This window comes from Talpa occidentalis, unplaced genomic scaffold (assembly GCF_014898055.3).
Source record: "Talpa occidentalis isolate TD23 unplaced genomic scaffold, MPIMG_talOcc4v2.1 talOcc4.3, whole genome shotgun sequence".
Taxonomy (NCBI): Eukaryota; Metazoa; Chordata; class Mammalia; order Eulipotyphla; family Talpidae; genus Talpa; species Talpa occidentalis.
The window spans coordinates 130,337,639-130,356,451 of NW_023603184.1; the positions used below are offsets into that span (position 1 = coordinate 130,337,639).

General features: G+C 38.5%; 1 protein-coding gene across 2 annotated transcripts in view; it reads left to right on the plus strand.

The window, feature by feature from the left end:
• Positions 1-18,813, plus strand: part of UNC80 (unc-80 homolog, NALCN channel complex subunit) — a 184,253-nt gene that overhangs the window by 132,197 nt on the left and 33,243 nt on the right. For both annotated transcript variants that reach the window (XM_037523962.2, XM_037523964.2), the window contains 11 exons: positions 446-535; positions 1,206-1,307; positions 3,092-3,272; positions 4,425-4,693; positions 6,811-6,945; positions 8,398-8,536; positions 9,179-9,275; positions 12,121-12,291; positions 15,252-15,344; positions 16,526-16,561; positions 16,908-17,126. In XM_037523962.2, the coding sequence (XP_037379859.1) occupies positions 446-535; positions 1,206-1,307; positions 3,092-3,272; positions 4,425-4,693; positions 6,811-6,945; positions 8,398-8,536; positions 9,179-9,275; positions 12,121-12,291; positions 15,252-15,344; positions 16,526-16,561; positions 16,908-17,126 (1,532 nt within the window). The remainder of the gene's footprint in view (positions 1-445; positions 536-1,205; positions 1,308-3,091; positions 3,273-4,424; positions 4,694-6,810; positions 6,946-8,397; positions 8,537-9,178; positions 9,276-12,120; positions 12,292-15,251; positions 15,345-16,525; positions 16,562-16,907; positions 17,127-18,813) is intronic.

Sequence of the window (18,813 nt, forward strand, 5' to 3'; positions counted from 1 at the left end):
TTCTTTTTCCAGTGCTGCTGGGATATTCATGTGGGTTAGGAAAGTTACTGACATGGAAAGTAATGAACTCAGTATGCATTACTGTTTCTATTATCGTTAACATGCTTTTCTATTATCATTAACATGCTTTTCCCAATAGTGAAGCTAGTAGATGCCACTGTTCCACAGGTCACCACACAGCCTGAATTGTAATTGTTCATCTTTTGGCACTGGTAGAACAAACAGTTTATGTTCCATTATCAGTCTTTCTAAATTATTCTTTGTATAGTTGTGTGTGTGTTTGTGTATCTGTTTATATATAAAATCTACATAAGCTATAAATACATATGCAATTCTCATAAGAAGTTACCTTGTTTCTATGATAACATGGTGTTTTTCAGCTTACTAGCTGTCACATAATATGTTCTCAATAAATACTGATTAAAATTTGTTGTTATTGTTCTAGGAGTGTCTTGAGTTTTTTAATATCCCAGAATCTCAGTCAACACATTACTTTCTCATGGATAAACGATGGAACCTTATCCACTACAATAAGGTGAGCTTGCAGCAATGACAGGTGTGTGGTGTGTTGGCAAATGCCCTGCCCTCCTTTCGTAAGGACACTGGCACATGGTGCAGCAGCACCATTTAGAGATAAAGAGTATAGTCATTTGGCTTATTCCATCTTACTGTAGCTGTAGACCAGCCACTTTACCTTTGTATCTTTTAGTTTCCCTGTCTGTATAATACAGTGGTGATAACAAGATACTTGTAACAATTAAAGGAAATAAGCCAAGTCAAACACTTAGTAACTCTAGATTGGCCATATCAGTTTTATGTAGTTCTGGAACTTGATGTTCAACTTCCCTTTTCTATTGTGTAAAGTGTGACCAGGAGACCTTATATACTGAGCAAGTTCTCTCAGGAAGACCACTGATATTACTTTCAAGTGACCTTGAATGTCATTTAGCAAATTGCTTTTGCTCCCCTGCTCCTGATGGCACACTTGTGTTTGGAAAGGACACTCATCTGTGTAGTTTAAAGCTACCTGAGGAGGGAGCTTACCTTCCCTGGGATTTTATAAAATTAGGAATCATAAAGTAGTAAACATGGAAATCATTAAGAACATAGGTAACTTTTGTTTGTTTGACCTTTGGATAAAGAAGGAATGAGATTAAAATTTGCCTTATTTGAATCTTTTTTCTCTTTGTGGAATCCCACCACAGACCTATGTTCGGGATATTTACCCTTTCCGGAGGTCAGTATCTCCACAGCTGAACCTGGTACACATGCATCCAGAGAAGGGACAGGAGCTCATTCAGAAACAGGTGCCTCACCGCCTCGGTTTTATTCAGTAGATTTGGCATGTCATTGGGATAATCTGTAAATGTGTTGCCAAACCAGAGAGTCTGTGATTCTGTAATGATCCTTTCTAAAGAGTGGCTGTATGGGCCCCTGGTCAATAGTTCCCTAAATCAGTATGAAGGAAGTTTTATAAATTGAATCATAATGTAACGGTCTGTGGAACTATCACTCAGGCTATTACTATCATGGATCATTGGTTATAAACAATAGAAATTTTCTAATTTATTTACCTACTAGCCTCTAAATTTGGTTTTTCACATTTTTTTGTGAAACAGGATTTGGAAGTACACATGATGTCGCTATTAGAAGGTTGTCCCAGAGGTTTGCACTAGCTGGAAAAAAAATAATGAAAAGGAATCAATGCAGCTTGTCTGGGAAAAGCACTGAACTTTTTCCTTTTGAAAAGGATCAGAGATTTGGACTCAGTTCCAGCTCTGCCATTGGCCCGTGATCTGACCTTGAACATGTTAGTAACTTCCCTCCAAACACAAGCCAAATTAAATAGTCGTACTTAGATTGAAGATTGAAGAGCAGAATTATGTTCACATATCTACTCACAAATCAGCCTTTGAGGTTAAGGAAATCCACTTTTTTGCACATAAAATATAAGTACACTATTCTAATAATGATATAATTTTCATGTGGACTGTGTGTTACTATTCATTTATTTCTATGTTGAAACAAGAATTTCAACTTTGGCATCCAACTATTCAGAAATACCTCCATGAGATGAGTGAGAATGACATAGAATTACCACTTAAGTAATTAAAAATTGAATTAAAATCATTAATAGCAAACTGGACTGATGGAAAATTAAAAGGAGAAAAGTGAAATAAGGAAGAAATGTTTTTATCTTTACCACATAGAAAGAGCATACAGTACTTGACTCTTCCTGTTTCTGTTTGCTCTGGAGAAGGAGGTACCACTTAAATAAATTGCACTTAAAAGAAAATACTGAATGTGTAATAAGCAGTGACGTATAGAGCAAAACTGTAAGATATTAAATAGACATAATTTATAAAACATGCTCCTCCAAAACTATCCCAGTTTTTAATTTTGGCAGCAAATAAATAAAACTATCATTAATAATGGCACTTAACTAGTATTTTTTAAATCATGGTTAAGAGCATGTTTTAAAAGAATAGGCTTTGTCCTTTTCTCACTCCAAATTGGCATCTTAGACATTTTAAGTGCTTGTATATAACATGGGTGAAGGTTCTGGCTTTGAAGTTTCTTCCCTGATCCCTGCTATCTATTTCTTAATCCCATCCATATCCCTGCCATCTATATTTAAGGTCACCAATCTAGATCAGCTTTGTCCCACAATAGAATGGATCCCATTTTAACCTTTCTTTAAAGAGGCAAATCCAAGCCAACAAGGAAACAGCTTTAGGCATTAGTGGAAATTGTAGAAGCAGTTGGAAATTCTGACTGACTCCCTGTTGGGGAAGATCTCCCATATTATGACATCTGAACAAGCAGGCTGTATTCATATCCAGCTATTCTTGACAATGCTTGCCTTATACTCCTCCAGCCTGCAAACTTCTTAAGAAATATTCCTACAGAACAGACAAAAGCAGGAAGTTGAGTCAATTAAATATTGTTTGCTCCCTTATTTCATTTTTCCCCTTGAATTTTTTATCAGCCTGGTTTGCCATTAAAGATTTTACTTCATTTTTTTCACTCATTGTAATTTCAGAGTTGCTCATTCCACTTCTCATCTGCCCCTGCTTTTGTTTCCTGCTAGGTTTTTACCCGGAAGCTGGAGGAAGTAGGGAGGGTTTTGTTTCTCATCTCCCTTACCCAGAAGATCCCCACAGCCCACAAACAGTCCCACGTGTCCATGCTCCAGGAAGACCTCCTCCGGCTGCCTTCATTCCCTAGAAGTGCTATTGATGCTGAGTTTTCACTCTTCAGCGATCCTCAAGGTATCAAGGAGAAAGCATTTCTCTCCTGGACATCTTCTCCCACCCACTTTTGTCCTCAGCTGGAGAGCATTTTAGCCAGTAGGCAGTTCTCTAAGCTAGTGGGTCACAACCGAGTGTGCAGCAGAATCACCTGGAAGACTTGATAAAACTGGCCTCTCCTTCCACCCCTGAGGTCCTGGAATGGGGCCCAGGAATTGGCATTTCTGATATGTTCCAAGGTGATGTTGATGCTGCTCTGCCAGGGACCAAATGTTGAGAGACCAAGACTCTAAGCTTCCCAGGGGGAGGAAGTCGGGTAGTGGTGTGGAGGGAGTGCTTGACAAAGTAAGGAGCAGGTATTCACATGAAATTCAAGAGGGGACTAAACTAATCTATACACAGTGATAGAAATCAGTATGGTGGTTGCCTCTGGGTAGGGGTAGTGAATTTCTTTGAAAGGGGCATGAAGGAATTATCTGAGGGGATGAAAATAGTCTATCTATTGGTTGGTTGGGGTGTGGATACATGTGTTTATATTTTTGTCAAAACTCATCACACTCTGTGTTAGGATCTATACATTTTACTCTAGCTTAATTATATCTCTGTGCGAATAAACCAACCAACCAAATGACACGAACGAAGACTCTTTATTCAGAACCTGCCATAGCAAGGGAATCAGTCTTGTCATTGAGACATAGAGAAACTGCTACACATGGTGAAATCTTTCTCTGTCATTCAGCTATTCATTTGGGACGATTACCTTAAGTTAACATCCTATGCTCAACATCTACATCCAGACTGTATAGTAAAAAATAGCAATTGCAAAAAGTCTGACTAGCTGTTAAAAGACCAATATCTAGCCCCAGTCCTGCCATTTCTTGCTAAAATAATTTATTCTCACAGAATAGCTTATTTAGCAGCAACGGGCCACAAATGCCTGTCCTGTCTTGCCCACAGAGTGGAATCAAAGAGGTGATGATGAAAGTCCTTTGAGGACTAGAAAGCGTTATGCCAGTGCCAGCAATAGTGTGCTGGAAAGGATTTCAGCATAGATCTTCACATCCTGGCGCTGGAACAAATGACAGCGGGCCCTGCCCCAAGCATTGAGCATTCTCTCACACTGACAGGATTGGTGTGGGGTTAATTCTGTCTCTACTTTTGATGTTCTCACAGCGGGGAAGGAGCTGTTTGGCCTTGACACTCTTCAGAAAAGCTTGTGGATCCAACTCCTGGAAGAGATGTTCCTGGGCATGCCGAGCGAGTTTCCCTGGGGAGATGAAATCATGCTTTTCCTCAATGTCTTTAATGGGGCGCTGATCCTGCACCCAGAAGACAGTGCGCTACTCAGGCAGTACGCTGCCACCGTCATCAACAGCGCCGTGCACTTCAACCACCTCTTCTCTCTCAGCGGCTACCAGTGGATTCTGCCCACCATGCTTCAGGTGCCAGGGTCTCCTTTCTAAGCAGAAACTTAGCCCAACTACCTCTCAATTAGCCAGCCAAAAAGCTCCATGCCAGACATTTTAATAACAGCATTATAGTCTTTTTTTTTTTAAGATTTATTTATGCATACAAGAGCTGGGGTGTAGGCCAGAGGTGCCAGGGGGTGAGAGGATTCACCAGAGACAGAGTGGGGAGCAGAACAGGCGGATTGACTGAAATACGCAAGCATTTTAGTCTTTTGAGCAACTGAAGGCACCAGATGAAATCCCTCCAGAGATTTCTAAAAGGTCACAATATATTTCTATCCGGAGATTCCCCAGGCCTGAGATACACCCGGGAGGTCAGTGGCTCTCTTAAGTGTGGTCTCTGGACCAGCAATATAGACCATCTCTTAAGAATTTGTTAGAAATGTACATTCCTGGACTCCTCTCAGACCTACTGAATCAGAAACGCCGGGATTGGAACCTAGTAATATGGGTTTTAAGAAGATCTCTAGGTGGACCATTGTTTTCTTTAATCAAATGGATGGCACATGCTCAGCTGTTTCCCCAAAGAGATTCTCTGATCTCTGACTGAATAGAGATTTTCATTGCCACTGAACTTGGTCTGAAGGTATTGGAGGAGATGACATTAGGAGGGGCTAAATTAATGTATATACACCAACATGCATACACACCTAGGAAGAGCATAGAGTGAAGTTTAGACGGGATTTTGGGCCCATCCTAGCATTTTATCTTTATGGAAGATAAAATACATGCTTTGCAAAGTAACATTTGCTCAACTTACAGGGCAAAAAAGGTATAATTTTAGTATCACCAGGTCTCCTTGACCTATTTTCAAATACTTGAAATTTTCTCTATTTTTATCATGTTTTTACAAATGACCAAAAAAATAAATGTTCACTATCAAACCCAGAATGTAGCATTTAAAGAAGAAAATAAAGATTACATCTAATCTTCCCTCTTATGTAACCATTGTTTACCCTTTTTGAAAGTCCTGACACAATCCTACCTTTGTTTTTTAAACAAAAGTTAGATCATACCATACATTCCAGTTTGTTACCTATATTTTTCATAAAATGTCAGGGATATTGTAGGCACTTTGACTTGTAAATATATTTAGCTTTAGAACCTCTTTTTTAAAACCTGCATACTGTGCTGTACCATAATTCACTTAACCACCCTCAATTTATAAATAAGGCCTTTCAAATTTTCTATTATTATAAGCAAACTTGCAAGAGCCATTCTTGTGCATACATTTTTGTGAATTTCTTCAATTTGTTTCTTGAGCTCAATTCCTAGTCACAAACTCTCTGGGGAAAAGCATGTTTATATTTTTAGGAGTTTTATATCTATTACCAAATTTCATTCAAGAAAGATTATGCCCTAATTCCACTCCTAGGGATCCACCCAAAGAACAAAAAAACATGGATTCAAAAGACCACCTGTACACACATGTTTATTGCAGCACTATTTACAATAGGTAAAACCTGGAAACAACCCAAATGCCCAAAAATAGATCACTGGATCAAGAAGATGTGGCATATATACACAATGGAATATTATTCAGCAATCAAAAAAGATAAACTTATGCCATTTGCAGCAACGTGGATGGAGCTATAAGGAATTATGCTCAGTGAAATAAGCCAGAAGGAAAAAGAAAAATATCAGATGGTTTCACTTATAGCAGGAATATAAGGAAACCAAATAAGACATCAATGTAAAAAATAATAACAGTACAACACACAGCAAAGCAAAAACAAACAATTATAAATCAGAGACATCCTGCAGGGGAGGAGGCAGGAGAGGGATCAGAGGGAGGGAGGGAGGAGCACAGGGGACTGAGGTGATGGTGCACGGGTGCATTGGTGAAGGAAACTCTATGGGGACTACACCTGAGGGGGTGGGGGGAAGCAAATATTGTTTAAAAATGAACAATGATGTAAAAAAAAATTAAAAATAATAAAAAAAAAGATTATCCCCTATTATACTCCCCTCCAGAAGATAAAAAATTAAAGGCATCCTTTCGCATGATTGCCCTGGCTATGAGTTATTAAAAGTAAACTTAAATTTGAGGGATCCTTAAGACATTTTCTAAACATGTGGCATTCCCATAGGTGTACTCGGATTATGAAAGCAATCCCCAGTTGCGCCAAGCCATCGAATTCGCCTGCCACCAGTTCTACATTCTCCACCGGAAGCCCTTTGTGCTCCAGCTGTTTGCTAGTGTGGCCCCTCTCCTGGAGTTTCCTGTGAGTAAGCTCTATGGACATAAACAGAAACCAACCAAATAAGAAAAACAAAGACTCTTTGAGTTTGCTCCAGCAAAGGAATTAGCAGAGATTCAAAGACAGAGTGTCAGAATTGTACAGTGAAAAAAAGAGAGGGTTCCAAGTATGCGTTCATTGGAGGCTGTTGGCATAGGGGTGCTGTAAGCAGGCTAACTAGAGGCAGAGCATCATATGTGATTGGGGAGGGTGCATATTTGGCTTTCACTGATGGGACCTAAGTTTGAAGCAAGGTAAAGGAATGGGGAAGCTGTTGATCAATTCCTGGCCATTTGAGGGGTCAGTTGTTACAAGAGTTATTGGTGGTTTCTACTAGTTATGGCAGACTGGCCTCCTGGGCTGGTTACTGTGGACAATGGGTCAGTCTACAGGACATGTCACAGAATTCTGTTCTTATATATTGTCTACCACTTTCCATTTGTATAATCAGTCTCTCAGCTCTCTTTCTTCAACAAAATGGAATATGAATACCATAATTAATTTCTCTTCAACACTCATCTCAGCCCCTAGGATATAAATATACCAACTGTCCAGTGTTTCATACTCATTAATAAAATGATGGAAAACAGAAAATGATAAAAATAAATAATTCCAAATTCTCATTCTTCCTGTCTCTCTCTAGAACTAACCCTGCATTATTTTTCTTTTCCTTCAGAGAATTTATGGCATATACAAATACATATATATTTAAATATATGCCATGTACAAATACATGTATTTGTTTCACTAATATATGTCTCTATCACATCCCACATTAGAATTTAATCTCCTCTAAAGCCAGAACTTTGTCTGTCTATTGTTGTTGTTTTTCAGTTGTTTATATGTTTGTGGGGTTGTTTATGTTTCGATATACCCTCTGTGCATAGAATGATGTCTAGTACATAATATAAATTTAATAAGGATTTGTTATTTTAATGATGAAACCCATCTCTTAAAAATCAAAGCCATTTTAAATAGGCTTGAAATAACAAGTATCTCTATTTCAGAGATATATTATCAAATAGGACCTGTAAAATTGCCAGAGTTGTTAAAATAATCATGTTTCCCCAAACATATTTAAAGTATTCAACTAATCCAGTAGAGAAATTTCATTTGTTCCCAAAGTCCTACCATCATAGATTAGAGGAAACACTGGCATGAATCCTTCTGTCAATTCCATATTGCTATTTTTTCTGAGTTTCCACATATACCTCTTTTGTACCTGATGAGCATTTAATAGACCCATTAAAGTCAAGTATTCAGATGTTGCATTCCAAATCACACAGATGCGTTGTTGGATACAGAATTAATGTAAGTTGAACACCACATCGCTATTACCCATATTGGTGGTAGTATTTGTAAATTTTTGAATTCCTGATCAAACCAGATTATTACTGAGTAGGTATCAATAAATTAAAATTGCCTTTCTTTATATAGGATGCTGCCAATAATGGGCCCAGCAAAGGTGTGTCAGCTCAGTGCCTGTTTGACTTACTGCAGTCCCTAGAGGGAGAGACCACAGACATATTGGACATCTTAGAGCTGGTCAAAGCTGAGAAGCCTCTTAAATCATTAGGTAAGAACACAGTGAGTCTATACATTCTTTTTCTCTTTATAATTATTTTTTGAATACTCTGTATTGACTGTTTTTATTTAATAAATTCAGCTAAATAAATATAACCATCGTATAAATTGAATGAGTACATTTTCCTATTTCTAGTCAATTTCTGGCAAGCCCTAAAGGCTAAGGAAATCTCTGCCATGAAAACTGTATTTAAAGGATGCTTAGTAAAGCACTGCTTGAGTTCTGTAGTTTTCAGAAAATTGGGGTTTCCTGGGCAATTCTAAGTGAATAACTCTCCAAAGTCATTGTTTATTATCATGGAATGTTTAGGACTAAAGGGAATTCTAAGATAACTGAGACATCTATGCTTCAACTTAGACATCTAAATGTCCTTTGATTTCTTCTAGTAGGTGAGAGCTTTAAAAACTACCCCCTAAATAAAGCACTTTCATTTTTCATCCAATTAATCAAAGCAGAAAACAGAATTTTCAGTTCCTTTAGTTGAGGACATTAATAGAGCTCACAGTTTAGAAAGGAAGTTTGATGAAGACATGACTACAAAATACCACTGGAAAGAAAATGTTAGGAGTGATAAGTTCTTCCTTACAGCTGGTAGAATCCACTCTGATTTTGTGCCTTGATCTGTCCCCAAAGATTTCTGCTACGGAAATGAAGACCTGACATTCTCTATAAGTGAGGCCATTAAACTCTGTGTGACCGTGGTAGCATATGCACCTGAATCATTCAGAAGGTAACTGCAAGCTTTAATCCTGTGCCTTGGTATAAGTAAATTTACCAAAATACAATTTTTTGAATGAATACAAAGATTATATTGCTAATAACAGTCCATAATAGACTGGCAAGTAAGTTTTCAAGCTCTCCTAATTTTAAGAAATTTGTCACAGCAGAGGTTCTAAAAATTATTATCATTAATTTGAAATCCTCTGATTTGAAATTTGGGTAGCAACTCAGATGTTTATTCCTGTTTAGGATATATTGCTTTTGCATATAATGCAAATTAATAGCATAATTGATATTTATAGTTATCCTTTCTGTTGGTCTTTATTCCTTCCTTCAGTACTGTGTATCTAAATGAGAATTTTTTGCTTATGCTAAAATAACTGCCTTTATTACTTCTTTTGGTACAGATCTGCTTGTAACCAATTCTATTATTTTAGTTGCTAAGAAATTTTGTTGAATATTTGAAGGATATTTTCTTCTGATCTATGAGTCTATTGGCAATTTTTAAAGAGAATTTAAAGTAGATATTCCATTGTCAAGGAATAAAGATATTCATTATTTACATGAAAAAGTCAGTATTAAATCTTACTGTTCATTTGAGTTTTAATGTGTCTTTTTCTCTGGCTGCTTTAAAGATTTTTCCTTTTCTTTAAGTTTTCAATAGTTTGTGATGCGCGTAGGTATGATTTTCTTTGTAGTTATACTTCTTGGGATCCAGAGAGCTTCTTGAATATAAGGATTGACAGCTTTCAAACTTTTTTTTTTTATAATAAATTTTATTTTTATATTCCCCATACAATTGCAACCCCCCCATTCTGACCCCAATCCCTCCCCTCCCGCTCCCCCACCCCCCAAAAAGTGTCTCTGGTTCATAGTTTTTTGTTGATTTTGATTTTCACTTTCTTATAGTTATTCATTTTCCTGGTCCCTTATTTAAGTTTTCTAGATTCCTGCTATGAGTGAGACCATCCGGTATTTTTCTTTTTCTTTTTGGCTTATTTCACTGAGCATGATCCCTTCCAGTGCCATCCATGTTGCTGCAAATTGCATGTGTCAAACTTTTTTTTTTTAATTTGACCTGTCAATTCAAATATTTCTTCTGGCCCATTTTCTCCTCTCCTTATAGGATTCCATTACAAACATACATATCCTTCCTGTCATGTTCTTTATGTCTCTTGAGTTTTTAATTTTAAATTTTTTAGTGTTCAATTCTAGAAATTCCAGTTGTTTCTTTTATAAATTTTTGAGGATTGATGAAATTCCCCATTTTTTAATCTACTGTAGCCAATATTATAACCAGTTATTTGAAGCCTGAGTCTGGTTAACTCCAATATTTATTGAGCTTGTAGTTTTATTTATGATGTCTTTTCCTTGGGTTTGTATCACTTTGGTCTGACAAAACTGGTATATTTTGAATACTGAGTGTTGTATGGGGTCAGGGGGAACAATCAAGAGTTTGGTTTATGGTATCCTCTTCCAAAAGGATTTACTTTTACTGTCTGACAGGCAATTAGGGTAAGGCAGTTTATCTTATTTCAGTCTGTGATTCATTTGATTTAAAGCTGGGTTTCAGTCTTGCTAGGGCTGTTCTATATTACTCACTCCTAGGACCTAAATCCTCCTTGGAGGCCCTGAACTCCAATATATATTTTCTCATTTTCATGAGACTGCTGAAAATTCTGCTTAGCTTCAGAATTCTTAGCCCACACATGTGCATGGATTTGTCCTTAGCTTCTTGGTCCCAAACAATTTCCCAAATGGCAAATGCCCTGAGAAGTCAATTGCTACATAATATCTACATGAACTAACCCTTCCCTTTTTCCAGAATCTGCCTGCCTCCTAAAGATACTTGGCCACCTTAGCATCTATCCAGTACATTCAATAATAATTTTAAATGCTTGTCCAGCCTGTCTAGTAAGATGATTATTATAGGAAGCAGAACTAACTTCTTGCCTTGCTTAAGATGTCCAAAAGGTAGTAAACCTCAAATGAGTGTCATAGCTGTACCCTGTTACTCACAAAATTGTGAAAATCTCCTTTTTCTGACTCTAGAGCAAAATTGCATTACCAGAAACTAATACTCAGTTCACAGAAACCAAGGCAGAGACTTATGGGTATCAATTGTGGAACAGAGAGTGGAGCAAAGGAAATGAGAACTTGATACCAATCAGTGTCTGACTGGGAATCTACAGTGTGGAAACGTCACCTCAATTGGGGAAATCGCCCAACAAATGATCAGGGTTGATGTGTTGCATTTATAGTTTAGAAAGTAACAATCTAACCTTGTATAATAACTGTTTGATTTCCACTTGTCCTTTGAGAGGATGTTGCTGATACCCCAATACTAAATCCACCCTGGAAAGCAGGTGTTTTCAGACCTGCTGCATCACAATGGCATTTCACAGACTCTTGCTATAAACTCGCTTAAGTTTTTGGCAGACACCCTTCTAGGAAAGGGTTTCATCTTGTCTAACATTCCTTTCAGCTGGAAAATCACTCCCAGCAAATTTGTGAATGGAAGATTTGCTGATGATTCTGAGGCCTGTTTCTCTGGAGGGACTGTATAAATCCACCTCTTATCACTCTACTGTTCTTGAAACCACCTGTATATATACTTATTTCCCTGACCAGTGCTTATTCTTGCTAAAAGCCAGGATTTCATTCTCTTTTGCTGGTCATTAATGCTGATCAGTGTTTCTAGTAGCTTTAATAACTCTTGACTTGGGTGAGATAGGATCCGAATCAGAATTCATTGTCTCTCTAGCGTCTTCTTGCTTCTCTATGCTGCTAAATCTGACACAGCCAACAAAAATAAAATACAAAATGGAACTTGGTTTTCTTTCCATTGATTACAGTCTTCAGATGCTGATGGTTTTGGAAGCTTTAGTCCCATGTTACCTACAAAAGCTAAAAAGGCAGACATCACAAGTGGAGACGGTACCTGCAGCCCGGGAGGAGATCGCTGCCACGGCTGCTCTTGCCACTTCCCTGCAGGCCCTCTTATACAGCGTGGAGGTCCTCACCAGGTAATACCATCGGCAGAAATGTCCACAGCCTTAAACTGCATGTATTTATCAAAAAGATGAAGAAAGAAAAATGTAGTGGCTAAAAATCTCTACAATCTTTATTAATAGGTAGTTACCCAAACACAGCCATTTATGCCTTAAAACTGAAAACATTCCTTAAGTTTTTTGATAAATATATACTCTGAATAAAAGTCATACCAACAAAAACAGTAATAATAATTCTACCGTGATTACTAAACACATGTTGCATATAGCTTGCTGAGTTTCAATGACAGCTTTGAGCCGGTGGTTAAACAAATCTTTTATAAAAGGGCCATTTTAGTATATGTAAAAATGTGACCCACCTTTTTATTAGCTTACATATTATTTTATGAGATGTATAATGTCTGTGATTCCAATGAAGCATTCCTTTATTATTTCACTGTTTGTGAGGTGTTTTTTAAACTGAAACTTCAGAAACTATGCAACAAACTGTAGAATTTTATTATAATCCTAAAATTGCCAGATTCTCTGTGGGATATGACTCAACTGTGCTGAGAGATTTGGAATGAAAAGGCAAATTGACACCAGAGCTAGGACCTAAACAAAAACCCCAAGTTAGTCCAGTCACAAGATTCCTGGGTGCAGAGGCAGAAGGGGTTCATCCACCAGGTAGGGGAACGGGTCTGACTGGGAGGAGACAGAAGTGGAACAACAGGATGGGGGAGGTGAGGGCAGAAAAGGATGCAGACAATTGACTTTCCTTCTCCATCCCCCTCTAAAATCAGCTGGAAAAATATATTCTTCCCCTGGTGGAGGTGGGTAATCCTTCTTCCTAGTTTGTTCCTATCCTTAGCCTAATGTCCTCTCTAACCACACCAAAAGGCACCAAATTCCCCACAGGTGTCTCGCTCTGTTGATGAAAGGGCTGCCTGAAATCCCTCAGTTGAGGGTGAGAGTGAGTTTTATGCATGCACCAAGGGAGAGAGGAAGTCAGAGTGTTACTAAGACAATATATATTTAATTTCTAATTATGAGCCGTATGGCCAGCCTAGGTGGACTGAATGTAGCCCCAAAACCTTGAAGAAATGGAAAGCAGGAAGACAGGACAGACTGCCCCTCCAGTGGGGAGGAGTCTAGTGCTTTGCAGATGGTTTCACTAAAGTCCTAGGGGGAGAACACCTTACAGGGAACTATCAGACTATTTTCCCATGTGCAACTATTTTCCCATGTGCAGCAATCTATTTTCCCATGTGCAACTTCGACGCTTTCTCCTCGTATTTCCCATAGTGATGCTTTCCTCCACAATATTCTCTTCTATAAGGATATGCCAATTAACTTAGCCAAAATCAACTCACCCCAAATTCTACAACGATTTCTGGATAGGGTTCTGGCATTTAAATATTCCAGTGCATTTAATATTCTTTTGGTGGAATAGATCTACTGTCATTAGTTAATTCTACTTATTTATAACAAAATTGTCCTTTTTTTTTTTTTTTTTTTTTGGTGGTACCCTCACTGGCAGCCGGGGAACAAACCGGCGTAGCAGAGGCTGCAGGCAGCCTCGCAGCCCAGCGCTCAACCACTGCGCCACCAGGGGAGGCCCTCATTTTTTTTTTTACAAAAAGAAGATACAAAGAATTCTGTTTCACTCCTAATTTTTATTTTCCCTGAAAAAATAATTAATATATAAGTAGTAGTAAATAAATAAATACATGTGTATTTTCTATTTTTATATAATGCATAACAATAAGCTTAGAGGCTTAAACAAAACACATCAATTATCTAATAGTTCTGTAGAGCAAAAGTTCAGGCTGACTCAGCTGGTTTCTATAATCAGGATCTCAAAAAGACAAAATCAAGATGTCATTCAATTTTTGTTAAAGGTTTTGGGGGGAAATCCACTTTGGGGCCTGATTCCCGCATCATTTCACTTTAGGTCGGGGACCCGCTCTGCTTTGAGAAATCACCTCTGTTCTTGTTCCTGGCCCCTCTGTTTCCAGCAAGTGTGGCACCTTGAGTCCTTCTCATGTTTGCAATCTCTCTAGCCAGAGAAAAGTCTCTGCCTTTAAAGAACTGGTGTGATGAGATTAAAACGACCCAGATAATCGCCCTTTTGCTATATAACATGGTAACACTGTCACTGACATAACATCAGGAGGTGAAAGTCTTAGGGCCATCTTTATATTCTGTCTAACACAACAAGGGCATCGAAAGAGAAGACTTGGTGTGATTGCTAAAAGCCTACTTACTTCCCAGCTACACCCAGCATACAGAAGATGAACAGCACCAGGGGAGCCAGCCTTAGAGGGTCTGTGCAAGCAATTGCTTTGAAAAATTACACTATCCCTTCCATGTCTCAGATGCTGATACAGAGGCAGTTTACCTAATATTTAAAGTGAACCCTGCAGCTATCAAATGAGATGGTTCAGATCTGTTCCTCAGCATCTGTTCCCCAACTTTAGTTGAGTACAAATTTATTCACTTGCCTGGGAAGTCATAGGTAAAATATTGATGAGAAAGATTCTTTCATTCTTTGATGGTTTTCAGAACATAGAATGACTGATTATGGTGTAGGTGGCTAAAATAGTATATATACCCTGACCTTTTACTTACTTTCTAGAATGATTAATTTCCTGGTGGTATCTATAGGACTGAAAACTCTTACTTCACCCTTAATTTCTAAGTATAGACTTAGAAATCTGAATTCATAAATGCCTGAGTTAACGTAATAGTTTATTACTCAGATATAGAAGAATTTAAATCATAATGAATGTGGATCCTTAAGAACAATGTTCCCTTAAAGTGGCCCTCAGAACAGAAATGATGACAGAGTATGACAGAAAAGCCCAAAGCTAGACAGTCTGTTTTCTTAAGATTCTAAAACTATAAAACTTTTGTGAGCTTAAAGAACTTGAGGATCACATACCTGTTTCTACTTCTGTTGTTGTTTTGTTAAGTGGTTACTGTCTTTGTTGCAGGCCCATGACAGCCCCACAAATGAGCAGGTGTGACCAAGGTCACAAAGGAACCACCACTGCTAATCATGCCATGTCATCTGGGGTGAACACCAGGTAATTCACTGGTCTCAGATTTCTAAGCCTCTCAATTCCATACAGCCTGCATCTCAGCTGTTGGGAATGCAAAGAATTGTGAAGACAGTAAATACTGAGTGTGGAAATGTCCAAAGGGAAAACACAAAGGAGAGTTTAGAGTTACGAGAAATACCACGGCTTCTTTTGGCATTGTCGAAAAGAAACCCAAGCCACCTTTATAAACTGGTATCGCTGTCAGTTTGTTTGCATGGATGTGCAAGATGTTCTCTGGCTCCTGGGAAGTTTTTGCACTATTCCAGTGTTGTTTTATTTGTCTCCAAGAACAAGGCAAGTGAAATAATAATAATCAGGAAGTGGTAGCTAAGCAGAGGCAACTTTCTTTCTTTTTTTTTTTTTTAAAGATTTATTTATTTATGCATACAAGAACTGGGGTGTAAGCCAGAGGCGTGAGGGGTAAGAAGAGTCACCAGAGAGAGTGGGGAATACAACAGGCAGATCTACTGAAATCACTACTGAGGGAAGCAGCGGGCGAGGCAGGAGAGGTCTGCTGTGCCATGTGGGTTGCTCCCTGGCCATCACCGGGAGGCCTGGCAGAGGCATTTCATCTGAAAAGATTTTCTATAAACATTTCTTATGAACTTTGACTTAGGTTCTTAAATGATGCCTTCATAGTTTTTTATTTAATCTCTTTCCTTTTTGGGTATAACACTAGTTACTTACTTTACCTGCTTCATTCTTTCTGTGATAATCTCTAAATATTCCAACATAGGCAAAAAGTTTAGTTTTCTCCTCCAAGGAGGAGTTAAAATAGGGAAAATCCAAAATGAGTTTGCAAGAAAGTTCTTTATTCTGTGTATGGAGTGATTAGCAGGAAAAATTTAAGGAGAAACTAAATTTTCCACTCTCTCTGAAGCACATTTTTAAGTATGTATCATTACTTATATAAAGTTAATACCCTGCTCTTTGTATATATTTATATTGAAAATAAAACAAATTATATAGTAATGAAACAGCTGTCATAACAGTTATAATTGTAACATATGTGGTAAGCAAATGAAAGAGTCAGATTTTATATTTCAGGATTAGTATTTGTGTGCTTATTAAACTCTATACCTTCCAGGGTTTTTTAGAATTAAAGCCCCATCACACAGCCCCTGTCTTTGCTCGAATGGTTATGCACATGGTTTTTCTCACTCCAGGTACCAAGAACAAGGCGCCAAACTGCACTTTATCAGGTACAGAAAGACAGGCCCTAATTTCACACTAATTTTGATACTTTGTGGTGATTGCCTTTTGAGTTGGGTTATGGTTTCATTAGACTTCATTTAATTAATGCCTGGCATACTGTTTCTGGGTAAATCCTCAGAAGGTTAATGTAAAACTATCACAGTTTGGGGTACCAATTTCTTCTAGGATGATAAATTTTATCCTGTAGATGAGATTCTTCTAGGCCCTGCCCTACTCACTTATTAACTTACGTATAAGGGATCTTATCTTTTTCTTTAGTAAATACCCTCCCCAGACAGTTGCCCCCCTCCCACACCTTCTCAGACCACCAGTTAACCTTCTGTAATTCCCCAGGGAAAACCTTCACTTACTGGAGGAAGGGCAAGGTCTTCCCAGAGAGGAACTAGATGAGAGAATTGCTCGGGAGGAGTTCAGAAGGCCACGGGAGTCCCTGTTGAATATCTGCACCGAGTTCTACAAACACTGTGGGCCACGGCTGAAGATCTTACAAAACCTGGCCGGGGAGCCACGGGTCACCGCATTGGAGTTGCTAGACGTCAAGTCCCACATGAGGTACCTGCTGCCTCTGCCCCAAGTGTGGATGTGGCTTCAATCATGTGTGTGTGTGCTTGTGCATGTGCATGCATGTGTGTGTGCATGTGTGTGTTGAAGCTGGAGCTTCCCTGGGATACAAACTTGAGACACTCAGAATTCTGTTTGCTGTGGCCTGGATGTGTATCCTCTGACGGCCTCTGGAAAAACTGTCATGTCCATCAAAAAGGACCTCAGGGTGGTCAGTGGAAAATGTTCACAGAGACAGGAAAGCATAGTCTATATATTTGCCCCTCAATAAAAAGCGAAAGGGAAATTTCATCACCTGAATTCTTTTTTTTAGATTTATTTTAATTATGCATACAAGAACTGGGGTGTAGGCCAGAGGTGCAGGAGGCTGAGAGGATGCATCAGAGACAGAGTGAGAAGCAGAACGGGCAGATCTACTCAAATATACTGCTGAGGAGAGCAGCAGGCGAGACAGGAGAGGTCTGCTGCGCCATGTGGGTTAAATCCCTGACCAGGGATCAAACTCATGCAGCAGTAGCAGTGACTGGTGATAGCTTGATGGTGCTGATACTTTAACCCCTGTACCACCAGGGAGTTCCTCATCATTTGAATTCTTAGAAATATATCCTTCTTCCAAGTACTATTTACTATCCAGATTCTAATCTTTAAACAGAACCCAATTATTGCTCTCTGTTCATTTTACATGAAAAAATGCACTTGTACATTCCTGGCAAGGAGTAGTTCTGCCCTTCTGTGACCTAAGTGTCCTGCAGGGAAGTCATGGTTTTGATCTGAGTCACATGTTGCTTAGGGCTAAGATCCCTTTTACGAAAACCATACGTGAAAACCTTCACATTTCAAAAAAGTGCCTTAGTAAAAATTCTGAATTGTATGAGGTCAGCACCATTTAAAAGCTTGTACTCCAGGGTTCCAGGAAAAAACCCACAAATTGCATTTGATTGCACACATATTTCCTTCTTCCTGTGGAAATGCCATCTCACTTGTTACTCAGATCATAAAGGCTGTTTGTATTTTCAAATTCTTAAAAGGTATATGATTCCATAGGATCCTCTACTTAGATTTGTACAGTTTTTAAAGAGTCATAAAAATTTCCTTGAAAAGAAAATACCAGTAGTAATTAAATATTCAATGGGAAATTTTAGTATATCTATAAAACAAAGTAGAGAGTTGGATTCTAGCCTTTCAGAAATAACATAGCAATTTAGCAGAACAGATCAATTTACTGATTCTTGACATTTTTTAAATTTGCCTTGGAAAAATTTATAAGGTTCTAATGAGGGAAAATGAGAGGCCAGAATGTGTAGAGAAAGAGAGGCTCTTTCTCTTCCAGGCTAATCTCATATCTCTAACTTGGCACACATTCAGAACGCCAGTTTCACGTGTGTTCACAGTCCCCATTGTGCAGCGATTTCACACTGACAATTTCAGTTCCTACCCTGGGAAAAGGGAGGACAGTTGGCGTGACAAGATCCTGTTGCCATAGCAACCCAGTGCTCCATTCACTTCATTTCTTCCTTTCCTGCTGATCATGACGGATGACCTGAGTAATTTTGTGAACAGAACAACTTCACAATTCCAGAGTCAGAGAGTCCAGTCATTTTTTGTGGGAGAAAAGGGCAAAGATTCCTGACTGATGGCTGAAAGAGAAGGAGAGAGGAGAAAGGCTGAAAGGAAGGAT